General features: G+C 49.1%; 1 protein-coding gene across 1 annotated transcript in view; it reads right to left on the bottom strand.

The window, feature by feature from the left end:
- Positions 1 to 22647, bottom strand: part of TMEM266 (transmembrane protein 266) — a 124965-nt gene that overhangs the window by 43326 nt on the left and 58992 nt on the right. The window contains exons 4-5 of the mRNA XM_053888818.1: positions 8289 to 8443; positions 5241 to 5314 (exon numbers count right to left, since the gene is read on the bottom strand). Coding sequence (XP_053744793.1) covers positions 5241 to 5314; positions 8289 to 8443 — 229 coding nt within the window. The remainder of the gene's footprint in view (positions 1 to 5240; positions 5315 to 8288; positions 8444 to 22647) is intronic.

Below are 22647 nucleotides of genomic sequence, written 5' to 3'. Positions count from 1 at the left end.
TCCACATAACCCTGCATAGTGGCATTGTTTTTTTTTTTTTATCTCTGCACAGTACCAGGTGGGGCCTGGTTGGGGTATGAGGACAAAGGGCTCCTGGCAGTGCTGAAAAAGCAGCAACAAGTCACTGCAGACTTGCTCTAGTGCCAGCCCAACAGAGGCGGGAGGCACAGGCTGGGGATGGCAGGATCGAACCTTCTAAATCAAGTCTGGTCCCTCTAGAAGTCCACTGCTCTGGGCTCTTACCCACTTCTTTCTCTTCAGTCTGTTTAAGGCATGTTCATAAACCTAACAGGCTTTTCCCGTGAGGTGGCGGGGCAGCTGCTATTCACGTTACAGATGGGGCAAGGGAAGTCAGAAGTGGCAGGATGGGCAGGGACTCCCTCGGCTGGGGGTGAGGCAGGTCTGGGACCCTGATTTCCTTCCACCTCTCTGGAAGTTGGAAAGGGAGACAGAAATTAAACTCTCCCCTGAGGGCAAGCAGTGGCTCCACCTCAGGTGGGGTCAGAAAGGCAGCCTCTAGGACAGCTCCAATTCCTTCAGGTCAAAGATGGGGGAAGCCAAGACACAGAGAGAGGCGGTGACTTGCCCAAGGACATATAGCAAGTCAGTGGCCAAACAGGCTCCCTTCTGTTGAGTTCTCATGGGGCTCTGAAGGTACGCAACGGCATCCTCATCTCTCAGCATAAAGCATTCTACCACCCTCTTGCCTTCTGTGTGGTTACTGAGGCGCACTCCTGCTTGGAAGCAGTGGGTAGGAGGGGGACCCCCTCATGAATCCAGAATCTTGGGGTGACTGCTGATTTGCTGGGAGGCCTTGGTTCAGTTCAGTTTGGCACTGGCCTCCTCTTGGCACACGGCACAGGTAACAGGGCAGGCCACACTCCCTCAAGACTGAGAGGCTGCCTTGGGAGAGGAGGTGGCCCTAAGAAGCCTTGATCAACTGATGGGTAGAAACATAAAACGTGGTCTATCCATCCAAAGGAATAGTATTCAGACGTAACAGGAGTGGAACACTAACCCATGTTACAATGTGAGTAAACTTGAAAACATGTTGATATAAAAGGCCATGTATTTTGTGATTCCATTAATATGAAATATCCTGAAGAGTTAAGTTCACAGACACAGAAAGCAGATCAGTGGTCGGCAAGGGTTGGGTAAAGGTGGAATGGGGAGTGATTGAGTAATGGGTTTGGGGCCTCCTTGAGAGTTGAGGAAAATGCTTGGGAACTAGAAAGAGGTCATGTACAACACTGGTTATGCACTGAATGCACTAGAGGGTAGAGTTTAAGGAGTTATGTTATGTGCAAGCACCTGGGTAGCTCAGTCATTTAAGCATCCAACTCCTGATTTCAGCTCAGGTCATGATCTCCCAGTTCGTGGGTTCGAGCCCCATATTATGTAAACTTTACCTCAATAAAATAATAATAATAGGAGGAGAAGGAAGAAGCAGCTGTTGCCACCACTGCTTTGAGGCTCCTATCTAGAGGGCCAGCCATGGGTCAGCTTTTTCTTCTTCCAGGAAAAGAGCTGGGCTTCTCCAGATCCCCCCACACCCAGCATTAGGGGACAGGGCCAACACCTCATGGCCTGCACTGGAGCTCTGCTGCAGGGTGGCCCAGTCTGGTCAGGCCCTAAATCCTTGTACAGTCAGGAAGAGAAGCAGCTGGACCCCCTGGCTGCACGTGGCTGGCCGGTCCTGGTGTCAGCCAAGGGTGGGGCAGCCTGGTTTTTGCAAACACCATTTGTACAATTCTCCATCTGGATCCCAAAGGCTCTGCTCATTCTTGGGTGCTTCAGAGCCATCTGGAATATCAGGGCCCAGGAAAAGTTCGAGGGCACCCGCTTTCGCCTTGGTCACCTTGGGACCCCACACAGACTGCTCGACTGAGGGAGACTCGCTCTTACCACTTTGAGAAGCATCTGTCTCACTGGAAAATAGCACAGCCTGTTTGAACAGATGTCCTCAAACTGAGCCCAAAGCAGCCTCACGCTTCCCTTCTTTGAGTCTAGATCTGTCCTCTGGGGCCTGCACAGAACGGAGTAACCCATCTTCCCTGAAGGAGCCCTCAGAGCACAGAGATGGGCAAAGGACGACATAGAGCACTTACACACCCACCTTCTGGTCCAGACTGTCACTCCTGCAGGCCCTGGGCAGCTTTCCACACCTTCCCAGGCCTCAGTTTCCCAACTTGTAAAATGTCACACCCACATTCTGGGTTGTCCTAAAGCTCAGTGGAGACAAGGAGTGGAATATTGCTCCGAACAAGTCAAAAGGTACCACGGCATCAGGAGCCCTTTGGGTCAAACCTTTGTAGAATTTGTCTGTGAATTAACACCCACTCATTAAGTCTAGCCAGTCTTGGAGTCCTGGAGAGACCCCCCACATGTGGCCCAGAGACATATCCCTGGGTATTTCCGGAGGAAGTATTTCCCACTCAGCCTTGAAGGAGTAATATGGACGTCACACTAGAGGAGGATGAGCCAGTAGCACTGGGTCTGGGGTCAGATGCACTGTAGGGTTGGACTTCTTCTTTCTCAGCTCCTGGCCCTGGCAGCCTTTCTCCCAGATTCTCCGTCCCCTCACAACCTGCTGGCACCAGGGCCACAAAAATATGCAGCGGTGACAGACCAGATTAGGAGCCCAGAAGCCTGGGCCCAGTTTGGGCTAGAATTGGCTGTGTGACCCCAGGCTGCTCCCCTTGTCCGTGTGATTTTTTAAAAGGGTACAACTGGCATTTTCAGGGGACAAATACACTGGCGTGGTGCACTACTCAGGGAAATTGGCTGCCCTGGCCTTTCTCACCGGAGGTGCCCCGGTCACACAACTCCAAACCCTCTGAGAAACAGGCTAGGGGGACATCTATGAGGCTATTCTAGCCCCTTCTGATGCTTGGTTCTTCTGGGCACTCCATGACATGTGAGAGCCCAGGCTCATGAGCTGAGCTGCCTCATCACAAGATCACTGTCCCAGCCCCTGTGTTCATGCTGGTCAGGGTGTGCTGGGGAGACAGATCTCTCCTGTTACTCTACTGCTAGCCCTCTGTTGCTCCACCTGTTACTCTTCTCTTACTACCTTGTTACAGCTCCACCCAACCCTCTCTTCGACAAGGTCCAAGGTCAGGGGCACAGTCATTCTCCTCCAGCTGGGCCTGTGGGAAGCCCCAGGCCCATCCCCCTCTGGATGTGTGAATGGGAGTGAGTGGGGGGGTTTGAGACTGAGATTCCTTTGCACAGGGGCTTGTCTGTTTCAGGTGGCTTGTCTCCGGCAGTGACAGGAAGGGAATGCCAAATTCACGATGGGTAATAAATTCTGCAAAGGCAATAAAACCAAAGCGGAGGGATAGATGGAAGAACCGCAACAACTGATTAAACATTTTTGTTGGCAGTCACAGACACATGACACATTTTCTGAGGTTTGCAGCAAGGAGACATCTGGCCTTGGCCCGTGTGTTTGTGGGAGGGAATCATGGTGAGTAGAGGCCAGGGAGCTGGAGAGGGCAAGACCCTAAAAAGGCAGCAGGCTGGGAAGCAGGCACTGTTTAGGGGGTACTGAGGCACCTCCAGGGCAGCGGTCTCAGCGAGCCGCTTGGGACACTCCCAGGAGGGGCAGTGTCAGGATCTGCCCCCACATTCACAGCTTTAGGCCCAGGCTTGCCTGCCAATTCCGTGGACTGCAGGAGTCGAGGCCTGGAAAGAGAACGCTTTGTGTTTGGAACGCCTGCTGCCCACCCCCACCACACCCCACACCCAGACTCAGGGTTCTGGACTGAAGGCCTGAGGCCCAACCCTCCCCTGATTTTTGCAGGGTATCGAGGGCCATCATATAGGGCCTCCAGCTGGCCCAGAAGAGGACCTTGGGACTTTTAACTCCCTGAGTTTCCTGATCAGGTCTCAAAATATTCTGTACTTCCATACCTTCACTCATGAGGTTCCTTTCCCACTTCATCCTGTCCTTCAAGGTTCTGCTGTGCTCTGAGACCCAGAGGCCCCTTTGCCACCAGGGAAGCAGCACCCACTGATCTGTATGTGTGTGTCTGTGTCTGTGTGTGCATGCATCTTCCCAACAGGCTCTTTGCCTTTTCTCCCCTGCCATTCTCCCCATGCCTGCTGCCCATTGAAATGCCCCACTGGGGCTCTGCGTGAGCTAATGTGGACCTGTGGCAGTGGTGGTAGAGCACATGGGTGGAGAGGGGCAGTGACCAGCCACCTGACTTAGACTAGCCTTCTGCTCTCTTGAGAAGAACCGGATTTCCACATGCAACTCTCCAGTCCCTCAATGACCCGCCACTGCTCACAAGATAAAGCCCAGCCTTGCCAGTCACCCTGGGAGACCCTGCCTGCAGCAAGCCCAAGTTAACAGCACTGAAATGCAGGTCAGGGTATCACTGTGACAGTCTGGAAACTGCTTGAAAGAAGTGTCACGCACCCCTGTGTAAAGGCAGAGCAATGTCCTGGGATCTGGTTTACCACATATTTCAGTCCCACGCTGGGCTACCAGCTGGCATTAAACCCAGTGCCCACAAGGCCCCAGGAGCTTTTCCCCTCTCACATAGAGATACCGACTTAGGTATCTCACATAGAGATACCTCTCACATAGAGATACCTGACACATAGAGATACCGACTTAGGCTTTACTGGCTGACTTGATAAAGGGAGCCTCTCACCCCTGATCCCACCACTTTGTTCATGTGGCCCTCTGTTCATACCAAGGGGGCAGCTCTCGGCCTAGCCAGACCCCATGGTCCTGCAGCACCTGCTCAATCCACTGGCCAGGCATGCGACTCCATCTTCTCTGCCCTCTGCAGGCCTGAGCATCCCCCCTCAAGGGGCAGCTTCCAAACTGCTCTCTCTACCTCCAGGCCCCCGAGGCATCAGCCCAGACTCTTATCTATAGCTCCTTACTGTAAACATGACCATTTGCTCTCCTTCAGCTACGCCCTACTCAGTCTCACCTTCACAAATGTCATCGCCCGCCCCTTACTTGGACAACACCTGCCCATCCTCTCATATTCCATGCAGGGGTCACCTCCTGGGGCCCAGGCCTCCCTGAAGGGGTCGACAGCTGCCCCTCCAGCGCCATTTCCCAGCACAGAGCTCAGTTCTCTGTATTGTTTCTCCCTCTTTGCAGCCTTGAGGGCTAGAAGAGGGCTGGATGCTAGTAAATATTTAGAGAATAAAGCTTGGTCTCCCCAGGGCAGGAGTTGCCCTACAGAAGTCCCAGGGCCCCAGTCTTTACCTACCTCTGAGAAGAACACAGAGAGAATGACCAGACTGATCCAGTGAATTATGCCAGCAAACTGGAATGCACTGGAAACTGCAATGAACACAATAATGGACCAATTTTAGGCACAAGGAGTTAGGTGCGTTGATAGAGGACCTTCACAGCGTGGAGGCAGACCTCTGCGAGCCTGGGGCCCGCTCATGTGAACATTTGGATCCGGACAGAATCAGGCCAGAGAACATCCAGGGCAGCTTTAAGTGGTGTCTGTGATGGAGCTGGTAGGAGGGTGCGGGGCCAGTGGTGCTGCTCCTCCCTCTGTCTGTCCCCCCATAGGCCATGCCTCAGAATTCTAGCTCAGTCCCATCAGCTCTGGTGGGCTGTGAGCTATAGCCATCCTCCCAGAAAGGAGCCCTCCAGAGGGGGGCTTATCAAGACATTCATGGCTGTCAGAGCTCGGTAGGCAGCTTCAGTCAAGTGTACCTGAGCTTTCGGAAACCCTTACCACAATTCACAGCCAAAGCTCTGGGCACTGGGTGGGACTCAAAGCGAGCTTACTTTGAATTTTCACTGTGAAAACCCTGATGTAGAGATGGCTATGCTGGCAGGGGTGTTTGGAGTGAGGCTGGAGAAAGGCATGGAAGAGGGAGCCGGGCCTGGTAGGGAGATGTCACCTCCTGAACATGACAGCTCAAGCAGCTGGGGTCTGCCATGCTTCCAAGTTGCTCCATTTGCCCTCCAGACGCCATAGTGAAGTGGGGAGAGCCATCAGCCCCTGAAAGCTCCCAGCCCACCTTCCACCAGACAATCCTTAGAGTTAAGGCGCTATCTCTGGAAGACCCCTTTAAAATACGGGAGCCATGGCCAACTTCAGAGCCTAATCAAGGTGTAGTTTATCAGGTAGTGACGCCAAAAGCAGGGTTCTGGGCCCAGGACAAGGGTTAGGTGGGCTCTGATGGAGAATGGATGGGAGGGGATGCTTTCCAGAAGGCAGGCCTGAAAGACAGCCAGGCAGAGCGGTGGGCAGGGCCAAAACAAGGTGGAGGAATGCTGCCAAGAACAGGCCTACATTGCTTCTCTGCTGGTCAGGCCTGCTTAGCGTGTAGCTCAGAATTCCCTGGGGGCTAAAAGAAAAGTACCCCAGGACTCAGTGGGGAAGGCTGACCTGAAAGAGAGGAACCCAGAGCCTCCCCCAAAGCTCTGGGATCACAGAATGGGCAGAAGCCAGAACCTGGAGCATGTCTGGGAGAGAGAGGCTGCGGTACCAGGTTCCAGGTGGGAGACCTCAGGGTCCCCTGGTATTGGGCCAATGTGACTGACCCTTAGAAGCTGGGGCCTGGAGGCACCGTGGATTCTTTCCATCCCAGGCCACATGAATACTAGTGGGAACCGAGAGTCTGAGGCCTGTCTGGCTCTGAAAAGACCTCCAGATGATTCTGAAAACATAAAATCTCTCCCCATTATTTCTCAAATGAATTCCTGTGCCTTTTTTTACGGTTTGCTTTAGAAGAGCAATAAATCTCTGATTGTGCGTTTTATGGAATTTAAGATGCCTTTTATGAGCTGCTATTGGATCTCCCACCAAAATCAATCTCCTGGATACTTAATTTTAAGCAAAATTCCAGTGTCGGCCAGGTTCTCAGTTCTATTCAATGCCTTGTCACAACCTGAGCAGCCGAGGGCCCCAAGTATAACCTACGACAGGGAAAGAAAGACTCTGTTATGGCCAGACCTCATAAAAAGCAGACATATGGATGAGTGGGAGGGAAAGTATACAACATGGTTTAATTGAAGACAGGTTGAGTGTAAAATCAGTGCTGGTCACTTTATGCTGGAAGATACTTTGATTGGAACCAAGGGGCCACCAGCTGCACAAAACCCAATGAGGCTTATCAGACAAAAGCAATTCTGTACTGCCTGTCATCCTCTCTAGAGAGTAGGGAGGGCTGATAGGGCATGGAAGGAGCTTTGATGGACCCTGAGTACAGAGGCTCCAGTAAAAGAACTGGGGGCATTTGAGAAAACAAGTCTAAGATGACTGACTGGGTTTGAGGATGGATCTATAGTTCTACACTTTGCCAATGGTGGAAACTTGCAGGCCAAAAATTTTATCTTTTTTTTTTTATTTGCATTTGTATAATCCGCTTTCTGAATTGGGGAAATATAGGGATCCAGGAGCTCTAACAGAAACTGCTCACTCATCTGAAGCCAAGAGTAAAGACACCTGGCTCTCCCCAGAGAGCCAGATAGGGGTCTGCGAGGGTGGGGGGCAAGAAGTGGGCACCTCCCAACAGCCATGTTGCCATGGGACATCTAGAAGGACAGAAGAGGTAGCAGACAAGCCATTGACTGCCATGTGCATCAGGCTCCCATAAACACAAGACTAGAACAAACACCAAGACACTATGGTGGGAAAAAAACTGGCCATGCCATTAAATGGCCTGATGGCTTGAAGACCCTTACCTAGGGAAAGTCTCTAACTTCTCCAAATCTTAATTCCCTTGCCTATAAGGTGAGATAAAATCAGTCATGCCACCTCACAGGGTTGCTGCGAGGGTCAAATGTATGGAAAAATCCTTTCAAAATGATCACATTATGTGTAAATAACACTGCCAAATTATGGCTGGATAAAAACACAAGCAATCATATCATCATTGTGGTTGCTGTTATTATTAGTTAGTAGAAGGTGATATGCCTCCACACATAAGAACTCTCTTTAAGATACAGAAAAGACCAACCTAGAGAATTCCAAATGGGAACAATAAAAAGAAAAGTGCATACAGGGGTCCCCAACACTTTTGATCTCATCAGTTTCTGATCACGGAATGCTAGGGAGGGGGATTGGAGAGGCCACATTGGGTAGAAAGGGGCAAACAGGTATTCAGGGGGACAGAGAAAGAAGCTGTCAGATTTCCTCCCCGGGCAGTAATCCCCATGAGCCATGGGGCCAGGGTCATAACAGTGGCATTGGGCTGGGGGCATATTGCACTGCTGGTTGGGGACCCCTGATGGATGCACACTGAATATTGACATCATATGTATTTGCATATGTATCTCTCTTGCTACTCACACTGGAGAAGCTTTATATCTATTAGAAGTTCCAGAGTCAGGAGAATCACCACCAATATTACACAGGCTACCAGGAAACTGTTGAGACTTGCACTGAGCAAAAATACCTGCCACACGGCTGCTCTCTTCCCACAGCACGGCTTCAGCCAGGTAGACCTGTGGGGACACAAGAGGGAGAGGAGGTAAGATCCTGGCCACAGCCCTGGTCCCAAACATACCCTCATCATTCCTCCCAGGCTCTACGTTTCCCAGCAAAATGCAACCTTATTCAAGAGGCCACTGGGTAGAATCACAAAGAGCAAAACCAATCATAAAAAGGTGCAGCTAGGTTTATAGGCTGACCTGGGCAACACACAGCATCCATCTGGGTTTCAGTCTCCTCATCTTTACAGTGGGTGTGAAACCCACATCTCATGGGCTTCTTGCAAACACTGGAGGTCACAAAGGTCAGTGAAGAGCCTGGCTAGGTATAAGAACTGCATGAAAACGAGCTGTTATTACTGTATGTCTGTCTAGTCGTGGAACCTAGCACAAACTCTGCATTTAGAAGACCCTCAGTTCGCCTCTAATGAATGATTGATAAATTAACGAATGAATTTTCAGTGGTTTTCAGCTATATAAGAAGAGATCTGAGCTAAATCCCTATTTCTCAGAGGGGGTTGTATGGAATCCTAGTTCCACAGAATGTTAATGGTTGTTACTTGATAATTCTATGGTTGGATAGGTTTTGGAAAATTAGGGTCAAAGTCAAATGGCTATTTTTCTAGGCAGGACATTGCAGTGCCTTTAATATGTTATTTTACATCATCATGCTCAAAAGGGATTATAGTATCAGTGCTTTCCAAACTTGCTGGACAGCACCCTCATGTCACAGGGCATCTAGTGGGACTAGTGCTTCATGGAAGATCTTTTCAGAAACCCTGCCTAGATGATCTTGAACAACCACAGGTAGAGATCAAGTCACCGAGGACGGAGTTTTTCCTGAGTAGGACTGGAAGTGGGAAGGAGGTGAAAAACCTCAGAGCTGGGGCAGGCATTTGATGTACTCCCTTCAGGAACACAAGATCCTAGGAAAAAGAGGTGTCTCTGAGGGGGCAGGTGGTATTGAGGCCAAACCTCATTGCCGTCTTGAGGAAGAATTAGGCATCCTGAAGTAGCAGAGACAGTGCTAGTCAGGGAGTCCCCACTTCTGGCTCCACCTTCAGACACACAGGACTATGTGTGAAGGTTATCTGTGCATTTCAGGCCTCAGCCTCCCATTTGTAAAACTCCTTAACTCCTAGGATTGTTGCAAGTTAAATGAGGGAATGTATCTGATCTATAAAGCACCATGGAGCTGAAATGGATTGTTAATGATGATGACGATGATGTTGGAAAGTTATCTGATGACCCAGACAGCTGGCTGTCCCCATCCTCTGCACACAGGGCAAGCGTCCGCTGAAGTGGGTCAGGGCCCAATGCCCTGAAAATCCTAAAGTGTCACTGGAAGAGGGAATTCTGAGATGCTCTCTTCTCCCCAAAGGAATACTGTGAGTGCTTCAAGGAGGAGTTTCTCCCTCAGAATCCATCTAGGGAAAGCTTGAAGGAGCCCCCAGTTGTTGGAAGGTGGTACAAAGCTCATGGCTCTTCAAAAAACCTGGCAGGAAATTTGGCTTATTCAAGTCTTTCTGGAGAGTTTCCAAAACCTGTGGGAATGACAGGTGCTGTCTTGGTTCTAAGAGAATGCAAAGACTCGGGGGTTCAGTCTCCAGCCTCAGGGAGCTGGTCCCACAAATAGGGGTAGAGGGATTTCAACAGGTGATTGTGGAAAAGGAAGAAGGTATTTTGGACAGGGTTGAGAGGGGACTGATGTGAGCCCCACCTGGCCCAAGAGTATGGGGTGAGGATGAGGAGACCAGCCAGGCCAGAGAGAGTTCTCACTAAGGGACAAGCAGAAGACAGGGAGACAAAGGTGAGTGGAGACCAGATTGTGAAGGCCATTGATGAATGCCTCCATCACTCACTGCAGATGGGTTTCAAAGTCTGATGCAGAAACACTTCTCTCCAACTTCTTGCAGACTCACATGGGCCAACCCATAAGCAAGAGGCTACAGGGTAGATCCCAAACTGACATCATATGGAGCTCAGTAGGGTTGCCAGATAAAACACAGAACATCCAGTTAAATCTCAGATAAACAATGAACAATTTTCTAGTGTGAGTATATCCCAAACATTGCATAGTTATACTAAAGAAAGTATTCCTTGTTTATTTGAAATTCAACTTTAACTGGGTGTCCTGTATTCAGGGCAGAGGGGTGTTGAGGGTGCCTGGTAAGGGTGGCTGTGATTTGGTCAGGTGAGAAGCCAGTGCCTGTGAAGGAAAGGCCACGAGAAGGGCTGCCAGACAGAGGACTGGGTGTGTCTGTCCAGGGCGGGCAGGAAAGAAGGACAGGGGTGCTGAAGCCTCCACCTCACAGCTCAGAGGGACGGAGCCCCAGAGAAGCTTAGAGGCTGCTGCCCACAGGTGCTATCAGCTGCGTGTGGATATGAAAGACCCTTTGAACTGTAAGATCTCTTTGGCCATCACTACTCAGCTGACCTCTTCTGATTCATCTGCATGTCTCACCTACTCCCCCTTCTTCCTCTCCCAGTGTGACATTCCTGCCCCCACTTTCCAGTGGCCCTATTTTAATCTTTCACACCTCTCTTGTGGCTCATCACTTCCCCTCCCGCCCTCCTGTCAAGTTCTCCCGGATCACCGGATCACTGATCACTGCAAGCACTGTCATTGCCATGCCCCAAAGCAGACATCGCTCCAGTTCCACATCTTCTCGAAAACCCAGTCCAGTTACTTGTGGCCCCTAAAAATGGTGGCCTTTCACTGTCATCTGAAATGTGACGCAAGCACCTCCTGCAGTTATAACTAAAGAGGGGAGCTGCAAGGCCGTTTGCCTGGGCCGGCGTCAGGGTGAGCAGCGAGCAGGAAGACGGCCTGCACATTAAACGGAAGAAGCCGGGGAATGTTTTGGCCTCTGTGCCTTGTATACCCCAGGAGAATGGGATACGCCCCTCAGAGTCTGCTCCTTCTACCTCAAGCACAAAGTTCCAAAGAGAGAAGGGGATGAAACAAACTATTTATTTCCCCACAAACAGGAGACTCCAATCTGTACCTGCTTCCATGGGAGGAAAAGTCATTTTATGTTGCTCCTTAAAACGCTGAAATGTCGGGGCTCCTGGATGGCTCAGTTAGTTGAGCATCCAACTTTGGTTCAGGTCATAATCTCACGGCTCGTGGGTTCGAGCCCCATGTCAGGCTGTGTGCTTCCAGCTCAGAGCCTGGAGCCTGCTTCAGACTCTATGTCTCCCTCTCTCTCTCTGCCCCACCCCTGCTTGCACACTCTCTCTCAAAAATGAATAAATGTTAAAAACAAAAATTAAAAAAAAAAAACCACTGAAATGTTGATTTTTGTTTTTTTGTTCAGATAGCAAAACTTCCTAACCGGACCAAGGTCTGGTTATTGTAAAGATGTAGGTGTGAAGTGGGGTGGCTGAGACTGGGAACTCACAGCCAGGTAAAGAGCTACTACTGGCAGGTGTCTGCAGCCACCCACAGTCTGCAGTCAGCAATAGCGGGCCTGGCCCCGAGACTGCAGCATGCCTTGGCCTCGGGGTGCAGCCAGGCAGGGCACCAGGCAAGTGGCAGGATTCAGAAACCAGGCAGGGGAAGGTCTGGGAGTCAGATGAATGCCAGTACCCACCACGTTGCTACAGAGGCACTGTCATCAAAACAGGCAACAACCCTTGGACAGCTTACATTTGAGTGGGTGAGAGAGTCAAACAACAAACATAACAAATTATGTTTGTAAATTATGTGTTTTACTACAGGTGGTAGGTACTGTAGAGGAAATATAGAGCATAAAGGGTGACATTTCAGATAAGGTGGTCAGCATAGGCTGCACTGAGAAAGTGACATTTGAGAAAGAGTTGGAGGGAGTGATATCCGGGGACATGGTGGAAATGTACACTAAACAGCGACTCTTCATGGTAAAATTCTACTCAGCCCCAAAGAACGTCTGACAGAATAAACACCAGAACAGGAGCCAGGAGTTGGGCTGAGTGGAGACATCCTCCTTCAGTGCAGAGTGTGGTTTAACAAACCCCACCTAGGGCAGACGCTGCAGGCATTTCTACAGTCCTTGGTGCAATGCACATGGTTCCCAAAGAACCCCAAGGCAGCTGCAGAACGAAGCCTGTGCCCCACTGCTCTAATCCTGTTCTTCTACTCTGTGCCAGCTCCACAGTCCCCTCACACTTGCTTTCAACTACCAGTCCTTCAGCCAGGCCCACCTGGGAGTGACTTCATGAAGCCCCAATTTTGCACAGGTTCAAGAGGTACAATTTGCATCATGGTGTATGTGAACCCCAGGACCCCAGGGTAATACACAGGGAGATGGACTGAACTAAAGATGGAGGGAAGCCAACCTATAAAAGAAAGGGACAGAGTATCTGATGAAGAGCAGATGCCTTGGGGCCGGGAGGCTGGAATCTGCATTGTGGTCAGTGGTTCTCAACACTGGTTGCATCCTAGGACCACCGAGAGAGCTTCAACAATTCCAGTGCCCAGATCACACATCAGACCACTTAAACCACAACCTCTGGGTTGAGACCCAGGCCTCAGAATGTTTTGATCTCCTTAGGGGGTTCCAATGTGCGGCCGAGATTGAGAACCGCTGCCCTAGGTCTCCAGGGACCAGCAGCATCAGCATCATCTGGGAGCTGGTTAGAAATGCAGAATCTTGGGCCTTCTCCGTGCCCTCTGAATAAGGGTCTGCATTTCAGTGAGATCCCAAGTGATCTAAGTGAGAACTGCTTTGAACTTAGCAAGAGGTAACAGGTATTTCAGGAGATGGATGGAGCACAGCAAGGGGAGTCTGGGAGCAAGAGAGATGAGACAATGAAGGCAAGCAGGTGCCAACCCAGGCCCAGGGAGTGGTGAGGCAGGCAGGTCCTCTGGAGGGGGAAGAAGGTGGCAGGGACACTCACTGAGACTGAGTGTGTGCATTTGTTTTTTTTTTTTTTAATTTTTAAAAAATTTTTTTAACGTTTATTTATTTTTGAGACAGAGAGAGACAGAGCATGAATGGGGGAGGGTCAGAGAGAGGGAGACACAGAATCCAAAACAGGCTCCAGGCTCTGAGCTGTCAGCCCAGAGCTCGACGCGGGGCTCAAACTCATGGACCGTGAGATAATGACTTGAGCCAAAGTCGGCCGCTTAACCGACTGAGCCACCCAGGCGCCCCTGACTGTGTGCATTTGGGGGCGAGGCGTGGGGGGCGGTGGGGAGTGCCAAGGCCTTCCTTAGCCATGGATGCGAGGCTGAAGCCTGAATCCAAGAAGGCTCTGGGCTTCTAGCTCCTTGAAGAGCAGGACCATGGATTCCAAGCCTCCAGGACAGAAGATGGGTTGAAGCAGCAGACTTTCTGGCTGAGGGATTGTTTGGAAATTCCAGCCTGCTAATAAAATTCCTGTGAAATTCAAATGACTCAGACATTCCTAAGAGACTGTGTTTTAGCAGAAAAATAGAATGTGTCCAGTTTCGAAATACTCTTGAGTGGTTAAATAATGACTCAAGGAGCTTAATGGGCCAGAAGGGAAATCAGCATTGACTTGTTAATTAGAGGAGATACTTCCTTCAGCATCCAGCCCAATCAAGGCCCTGGCGCTGGTTCTCAAGATGGTGTTATCCCTGGAATTGTCACCAGAGGGCAGGCGTCTCCCAATTTCATATCTTGGTACAGCAACAGCAAAGGGACAGCTCCAGGAGGCAGGATTGGGCTGCCAAAGTCTGTAAATACCAACAACCAGATGGCATCTCCTGGCAGGTAGGCAGGTGTTCTACCGTGGGTTCCACTAGTTCCTGAGGCCTCAGAGAAATCCTGGGTGGGAGGGGAGGCTGGGTACCTTTGCTGCTTCTGCTTTATATTCTTAGTTACCTTGATAACAAGTTTGAGAGAATAACTTCTAGAAAATTAAAAAGAGCTTTGGCAAATTTCTGATGTACTTTTCATGTGAGGTAAGGCCACGGGGGTGGCCAGAAGCAGGCATCTCCAGGTCACTGCTCCATCAGGCAGCATTCCCAAGCCTGGCACTGGAACAGCCCCTTTCTGCGAGGTGAAGCAGAAACACAAGTGCCAGGATAGCAAGGGCTCTTTGCTCCTGTGGGGAGTGGCCTCTCCTGCCCTAGCAATCCACTAAGCAATTGGGCCACTGTGACTGCCAGGCTGGTGTGGCTGGGAAGATGCACAATAGGAGAAGGGGCAGTGGCTAGAGTCTTGGGAATGTGGAGAACCTTCAAATTGTTCAAAAAAGGTGCTTCACAGGCAGTGGAGAGGCATGGTGTCCCCAGAGGAGGTAGCAGGCTACAGAAAAACCTATTTCCCTGTAGGCAGCCAGACCAGATGGCCTTGTCAGTCCTACATTGTGATTTTCATCCCATCAAGTCTCCAAAGAAAGGAGCTGAGGGAGGGGGTGGAGTGAGTCAGAGGTCTGTCTGGTAGTGGGGGCGGAATGAAGTCTGGAGCACTGGGATTCCCTACCTGCCCCTAAATGCTGACCTTGGGAGGCACTGCTAGATCTGAACCTCAGAACCCTTCTAAGCTGCAGAGCTCTCTAACAATAGATGAAAATTTTGGCCCTATGCCTGGAAAATACATGAAACCACAACACTGTGCATAACATTCTAAGGGGTGCATGGACCCTCTGGATCTCACTGATGATCTCACTGATTAAAGGATACCTGGGTTCCAGGTTCAAACTCTGAGTCCCCTCCTGGCCCCAAGTGCTCCAATTCTGTGATGCTGAACATCTGGGGCTGGATGTCGCAGACTTGGTGGCGGTGCCAAATGTCCACAGAACACCCCATGGCCCCACTTTACTCATCTTTACTGTATTTATTCCAGATGATTAAAACACTGTCAGTGAAAGCCATGAGGCTGACTTTAATCCAATCTCTGGCATTGACCTATGCTTGATTCTTACTGATTTAACAAACACTTATACAGCATTTACTATGAAACAGGAGCTTTTCTGAGCACTTTACAAATGTTAACTCAGCTAGTTGTTTTAAGGCAATTCTTTCCATTTTTTTCCGCTGTTAATGAATGGTGGGGAAAGCTAGACTCTTCCACCAATTGGGTTGGGTCACACCTGGAATTTCCAAATCACGGCCCCACAACTGACTGAACTCTGAGTGTATTCTTTGAGCCTTAGTTTCCTAATCCCCCAAATAGGAGTATTATCTTCCTTTGCAGGCTTGTTGTTCTAAAATATTAAAAATAACATATGTAAAGCCCATAACATAGTGCTTACTACATGCCTATAATACGTATCTACTATGATGATGATTTAGGTATGTGGGCATTGGAAAAAGGGTTAATTATCTAAATAAAGGAAGTCTTGACATTCATTCCATTCCATGCATGGTTATTATGTGCCCCCTAAATGTCACTGTATTAGGTGATGAGCACATGAGAGTGGACAAGGCCTTCATCTCACAGAGCCTGAAGCCTTGTAAGTGAATTCTGACTAAGGAGTGAGCTCCTAGTACTAGTCCACTCTGAAAAGCAAAACAAATAAAGGGAGAAAAGAAACAGGAGAGGGAATGAGCTCACACACATAGGACTTCTCCAAAGAGACAAATATCCACTAGTGATGATAACTCCATGCCCACAGGGACACCTTTTTGCTAAATATCTGAAATGGTTTTTGAGGCTTCTTTCTCTCCCAGGGAGAACCAGAACAACAGGAAAAGCACGGTCTGGCATCCTCTTTGTTCCTGCATCCAATTCCAGGAGGCAAACCACAGCGGTGCACACAGACCCAGAAATATGAGCACATAAATCTACTTCATGTAACAGGAACTCTCAGGTTGGAGGTGAGAGATGACCGTCTCAGCCATTTGTGGGAACTAAAGAAATTGGTTTCCATACTGGCAGCTTCAGTTCTGCAATCAGAGCTAAAGGTTAGCCCCATTGCCTTGGGGAAGAGAGGACGGCATGCAGCTGGGGTCAAATGCAATCTGACATTTGCTTGTCCAAGAATCTCAGGTTTCTTGCATCCTCTGAAAGGCCAATTCTGGGAAAGACAGCAGGGTGTGGCAGTAAGAGCTTGAGGCTGGGTGGTAGGAGCCATCACCCACCTTGGTGAGTCACAAAACCCCCCTCTGGGGATACAAAGGCCCATACACACCATGGACTGGCTGCTCCTACCTGGGGGGACCAAGGGTATTGTCCACATACATTTGAAGGGTTGCTACAGAGTTCAACCTGACTTATTAGGCAGTGGGGTGCTGTTGGACCAAGTGGCTATAAAGGCCCCTCCTACCTCAAGAGTCCTCAATTCTCAAAACTGGCCACAAATCTGAGACTCTCCTTTTGCCATGCTTTGCAGTAGGGATGCCTGGGTAAGCTTCCTAACCAGATGGGAACCAGTGGGCTATAGTTTTCCAATTCTCTATCCAGCTCTTTGGTTCTGAGCTGTGGTTTGGCAACGCAAATCCTGAGCCAACCACACTGCCCCTTCTTCTATTTGGCCAAAGTGTGGGTTCCAGGTGCCTCCACAGATGACTGAGGACCCTCCAACACCATAAATGCAGCTCACTTTCCCTGGGGAACTTGTCCTCGGGCTTAACACTTTGCCAATTCCAGGCAGCTCTCACGCATTGGGTAAAGGTGGTCAGAGGCACTCTGACACCACCTAGTGGTAGCCTGCAGCTGTATACCCTGCACCTGTCAGAGTCCGTGTGGATGGGCAGTTTATTTGGCTGAGAAATAATAAATCTGTGGATTTATTGCCTTCTTAACCAAAGAAAAATCTTTGAGGTTTTTGGACTACAGAAAAGAAGCTAACCTGGAAAATTTCGCCAGGAAATTTTTTTAATCTTAATTAAACCTTTATTGCTTGGCTGGGGCATCAAGAAGAACCTGCCTGGAAGCCTTAGCCTACTAAAAATATAAAGGGTCCCAGGTCACAGGGCTTGGGATCCAGCTGGTATGCCACAGGAAGAAGTGGTGTTTCATTACAGACAAATCTTACCGACATCACAAAAATGGATTAATGAAGCTCCTTTCGAACTTTTTTCTCCTTGGGGGAAAAATGATACAAAAGACTTTGCCAGCCAAGTGAAGATACAGAACTTCTAGACTGCATTTGCAAGGTCATGGCAGGGATGAACCTGCCTTTTAGCCCTGAACTCCAAAAGGCTTTTCCTTCTTCTAAAAGGACACTAAAATTGTACTAGGTGGAGTTGCCATGTTCTGAAGCATATCTGATTTATTTTCTCTAGGATGACTTTGTGAAGGGTGTGTGGAATTTCTGAGGTGGGCCAGCCACACATCACAGCCTTGCATTCTGGGGTCTGAGAAACCTAGTGCCTCCCTTGTGGCTTATCCTTGACCCCACAGAGGTCTGGGAGACAGCCCCTAATTCTCTCCAAACAGAACTGGCTTCCACTTCTCTTCATCCCTATCTTAACACAGCCCCATCCATTCACTCACTCATTCATTCAACTCATTCCTTCTTTCCATCAACACTGTCTCTGTTCCAGGCTCAAAGGATCTGATCCTTGCCCTGAGGGAGCACATGATCCAGCACTGGAGGCAGACTGGTGAGCGGACGAGTAGAGTCCAGTGTCAAGAGTGTTGAGATAAAGGGAGATAAAGGGCTAGTGGTACACAGAGATGAGGCCCTACCTTGGGTGGGGTGGGGCACAGAGGAGGAGGAGGAGGTGGTCCTTGAATGAGATAGTGTAAGGAGAAATGAGAGTATTTTGGGCTGTGGTTTAGTAGGTTCCTCCCCTTCCCCTTTGCTTCCAGCTTGGTTTGCTGGCATATCTAAAATTAGTTTAGTTCTTATTTAAAGATGTTGCTATATTGGACCTGTCTCCCCACCACCCCCCCCCTCCCCACCTCCAGTCTGACATCTGAAAAACCATTCCTGGCACCTATTATGTTTTTTCCCTCTGACTGAAGTTCTGACAGAAATGTGCCAATGGCATCATCTTTAAGTAATAACATCCCTTTCTGTCTACCCATCCTTCCTCCAAGCTTCTGATGTCAGGACTTTAGCCCTGACCTCTCACGTTAGACCTTTTAGAACCCTAAAATATAAATAATTACAAAAGACTGAGTATCTTTCATTACTTTATTTTTATATTTTTGACAAAGACTATCCCATCATGTCTCATGACCCTCTCTGCACCCTCTTTCCACCAAAAAGATGGACAGCACTATCTTTCTTTGTGGCCACAGAGTCTCCTCTGTAAAACGGGGGTGAACAACTCTTGTCTTGTACTGCCTTCCTCAACACATTCTATCACCATCATCTCCCTAGGGTGGAGACTCTGGGCTTCTCTGAATTTTCTCTTTTGTGGCCTCTTGTCCAGCCCAGACTCTTCAATGTAGTGTACCTGATTATAGAAGGTAGAACTTCCAGTCTACAACATGAAGTAGCCTCTTGCAAACCTAGTTTCCCTCCTCCAAAAGTGGACAGTTGGTTCGCTGAAAAGCAATTCTGTGCCTCACTTCTGCATCACTGAATGGGGTTATGTCCAATGCCAAAGAATGAGAACCAGGTAAAGGAGGCTTTGGTTACATGGAAACATAAGCACTATTCACCAGGATGACAAACACAAGTCAAAACTGCATCAAGTGAAAGAATCAAGTTGACTAAGTTATAGAAGAAACAGTCTAAGAAGGTAGACATGTTCCTAGATCTTTCCCAAATGATGGTAAGAAAACCTGAAGAGGGGCACCTGGGTGGCTCAGTCGGTTGGGCGTCCGACTTCGGCTCAGGTCATGATCTCACAGTTAGTGAGTTTGAGTCCCGCATCAGGCTCTGTGCTGACAGCTCAGAGCCTGGAGCCAGCTTCAGATTCTGTGTCTCCCTCTCTCTCTCTCTGCCCCTCCCCCGCTCACACTCTGTCTCTGTATCCCTCAAAAATAAATAAACCTTAAAAAATAAAAAAATAAAAAAAAAAAGAAAAGCTGAAGAAAAGATCTAATTCTGGATCAAAGGCTATGAATGGAGACTTGGCTCTCTTAATGGCTGTGGTAACTAGGGTGATTCTCCAATATCCATCCCACTTCCACCCCAGTAGGTAACAGCAATGTGTTTTAGGAAATGATACAGTTCAAGTGGTGGGTATGACTGGCCAACACATTTTCCCATATCCTTTGTGACCCAATTCCAGCCAATGAGACATGAAGAGAGAGCAGGTAAAGGTTTCTGGGAAAGTTCTTTGTTGCTCTTAAAAGAGAATAATGGGCAGTCATTGTCTCTTACCAGACATGAATGAGGAAGACAGGCAGCCCTCTCGCAAACTGAAGGAAACCTTACAGCGTGAGAATGAAGTCAACACTGTTGGCAACAGAATGGAGAGATGGAAGGAATCTGGTCCTTGTTGATGCTGTTCAGACTCTGGAACTGTGCTCCAAGTTACATGGGCTAATGAAAGTCCTCATTATTGAGTATGAGATGGGCTTTCCTTTGTATGCAGTTCACAGCAGCTGGCTGATAGTCCCTGATCCTTTGTGAGAAGGGTGGTATAATGAAAAGATATTAAGGCAGCAGAAATTTATAGGACCTGGAGATGGCAGAACATGAGGGATGAGGGCAAAGGAACTGAGCTGCTCCCCCAGGTTATTGATGTAGTACAGCATTGTGACCAGCTCAGGTGGGGTTCAGACATGCTCAGATACCTTCTCTGTTCCCCTTCTTCCTGTCTCCTGAGTGTTTACATCTGTGGACATACATGAAGACTTTTTTTTTTTAAGTTTATTTATTTATTTTGGGAGAGAGAGAAAGACAGCTAGCGAGCTGGAGAGGGGCAGAGACAGAGGGAGAGAGAGAATCCCAAGCAGGTTCTGCACTGTCAGCGCAGAGCCTGACAAGGGACTCAAACTCACGAACGGTGAGATCATGACCTGAGCCGAAACCAAGAGTTGGACGCTTGACTGGCTGAACCACCCAGGTGTCCCAAGGTTTGTGTTTTATCACTACTGAAGGATGAGGCACTGGTCAGGGCAGGAAGAGGCAGGGAGGGAAAGATTGATGACACAGTGGCAGGATGTGCCAGTGCGGCCCTTTGGACTGGATTGGATACTTGGTGGTAAAGAAGCAAAGGTCAGAAGCACATGGAACCAGAGCTGTGGCCACAAGCAGAGCCACTTCTGGGTTCACTGATAGTAGAGTACAGTCTGGGGGTGGGTGGGAGGGTGGCTTTTCTTCCTCACCTGGCATGGAGCGCACACTGCATGGGTACCCTGTGGCCTTGTGGTTTCTGAAGTCCCTGAACTGGGCACAAGCATTTCCACAATGGATACTGTTGATGGCAGTGGGTTCGTAGGCAGTGGACATGGATGAGAGGAAGCCAGGGGAGGAGGAAGGACACAAATTCCAGTGGTGACCACACACCTGACTAGCTGCATGGAGCTTTGGTGTCTTGGAAACCACTGGCTCCAGGTGAGGCAGCAAGGAGGCTCACAGTCTCTCTAAATAAGCAAAAATGCACATGTAGCTCATTCCGGTGGTAATGGGTTGCGGAGGCCAGGCAGCTAGGTATAAGTACATGGATTGGAGCCATAGAAAATACATTTTGGGAAAAGACAGTTCAGTTTCAGGCTGAACTGGTTGTGGTTCCTCAGGCTGGACATGAGTGCTCTTAATGAAAGGGCTATTTTTAGCAATGACTTGTATGGGGACAAGTTTGTGACCAACTCAGAAGAATAGATTATTCCACAGATACTTGTTAGGATTCTGAGGTGTGTTTAGGATCCCTGTGAAGACATCCAGGAAGCAGTTGGATATAAGCCAGTAGTTTGAGAGAGAGAGATCTACACTAGAGACATGGCTTTGAAAGTATAAGTTGAGGGGTGCCTGGGTGGCTCAGTCGGCTGAGCGTCCGACTTCAGCTCAGGTCATGATCTCATGGTTTGTGAGTTGGAGTCCTGCATCAGGTTCTGTGCTGACAGCTCAAAGCCTGGAGCCTGCTTTGGATTCTGTGTCTCCCTCTCTCTCTGCTCCTCCCCCACTCACTCTCTGTCTCTCTCTCTTTCAAAAATAAATAAACATTAAAAAAAAAAAAAAAAGAAAGTACAAGTTGAAAAATATTAAGTTATGGGACTGTATGGAAGTATCCAGTGTGTAGAATTAGTAGAGAGAGAATGACCAAAGACAGAAAATGAAGAGCTCCAACACTGAGGGGCCAAGTAGAGAAAAAACAATTTTTAAAAGGCTTAGAAGGAAGAGCCAGAGGGACAGGAAGAAAATCAGGAGCTGGCATAGCAGCTGACACAGGGAGGCTGTGATTCAAGAGGGAGGGGTGGCTGACAACTTCAAATGCTGGAAAGAAGATAGCATAAGGATCCCAGCAAAACATAGGCCGTCGATGACCCTGAGGAGAATAGTTGTCACAGCACAGATGAGGCTGAAGCTGGATTGAAGTAGTCTCAGGAATGATTGGGAGGGGAAAGGGGACATGGCAAGTGCAGATGAGGCTTTCAAGAAGTCTGGCCACAAAGAGGAAGAGAGAGAGGGTGGCAGCTAACAGGAGACCAGCAGTCAAGGGAGAATGTGAGAGACCCATGTGCATGCCGAGTCAGAGTGAGGAGGCAACTGATGGAACCACGTTCAGGACAAGGTGGGAGGGGAAGGGAATCAGAGCTCAGAGATGAGACAGGCCCCAGAAGGAGCGGGGAGGACTGAGGGGGTGGGGTGCAGCCCCACTGGAACTGTTTCTACTTTCATAGCAGGAGCAGAGGAGGTCATCTGCTGGGGGCAACAGGGAATTTGAGGAAAATGGAAACAATCTGAAATAACCACTGGGGACCAGGAGTGGCAGCTAGCCAGGACCACAGAGGAACACTGTAGGGCAGAACCAAGAAAGAGAGACTAGAGACATTGAGTCTGAGGAGGTGCTATTATGGATCGAATGTCTGTGTCCCCCCCAAATTTTATGTTGAAGTCCTAACCCCTCAATGTATGGTATTTGAAGGTGGGGCCTCTGGGAGGTGCTTAGGCAAGGTCAGGGTGGGAATAATGCCCTTATAAGAAGAGGAAGAGACCAGAGCTCACACTCTCCCTTTACTCACATATAATGAGGAAAGGCCATATGAGGACAGAGAAAGAAGATGGCCATCTACAACCCAAAGAGTCCTCGCCGGCCCTGTTGGCACCTTGGTCACGGACTTCTATCTCCCAGAACTGTGAGAAAATAACATTTCTAACGTTTAAGCCACCCAGTCTATGGTCTTTTGTTATGGTAGTCTGAGCTGACTAAGGTGCCGATCTGGACAGATGTCTGATTTTCCTCCCTGAACCGTCAG

This window comes from Panthera pardus, unplaced genomic scaffold, assembly GCF_024362965.1.
Source record: "Panthera pardus isolate Hobbes unplaced genomic scaffold, ASM2436296v1 HiC_scaffold_24, whole genome shotgun sequence".
Taxonomy (NCBI): domain Eukaryota; kingdom Metazoa; phylum Chordata; class Mammalia; order Carnivora; family Felidae; genus Panthera; species Panthera pardus.
The sequence above is the reverse complement of the archived record's forward strand: the minus strand, read 5'-3'. Positions and strand labels throughout refer to the sequence as shown.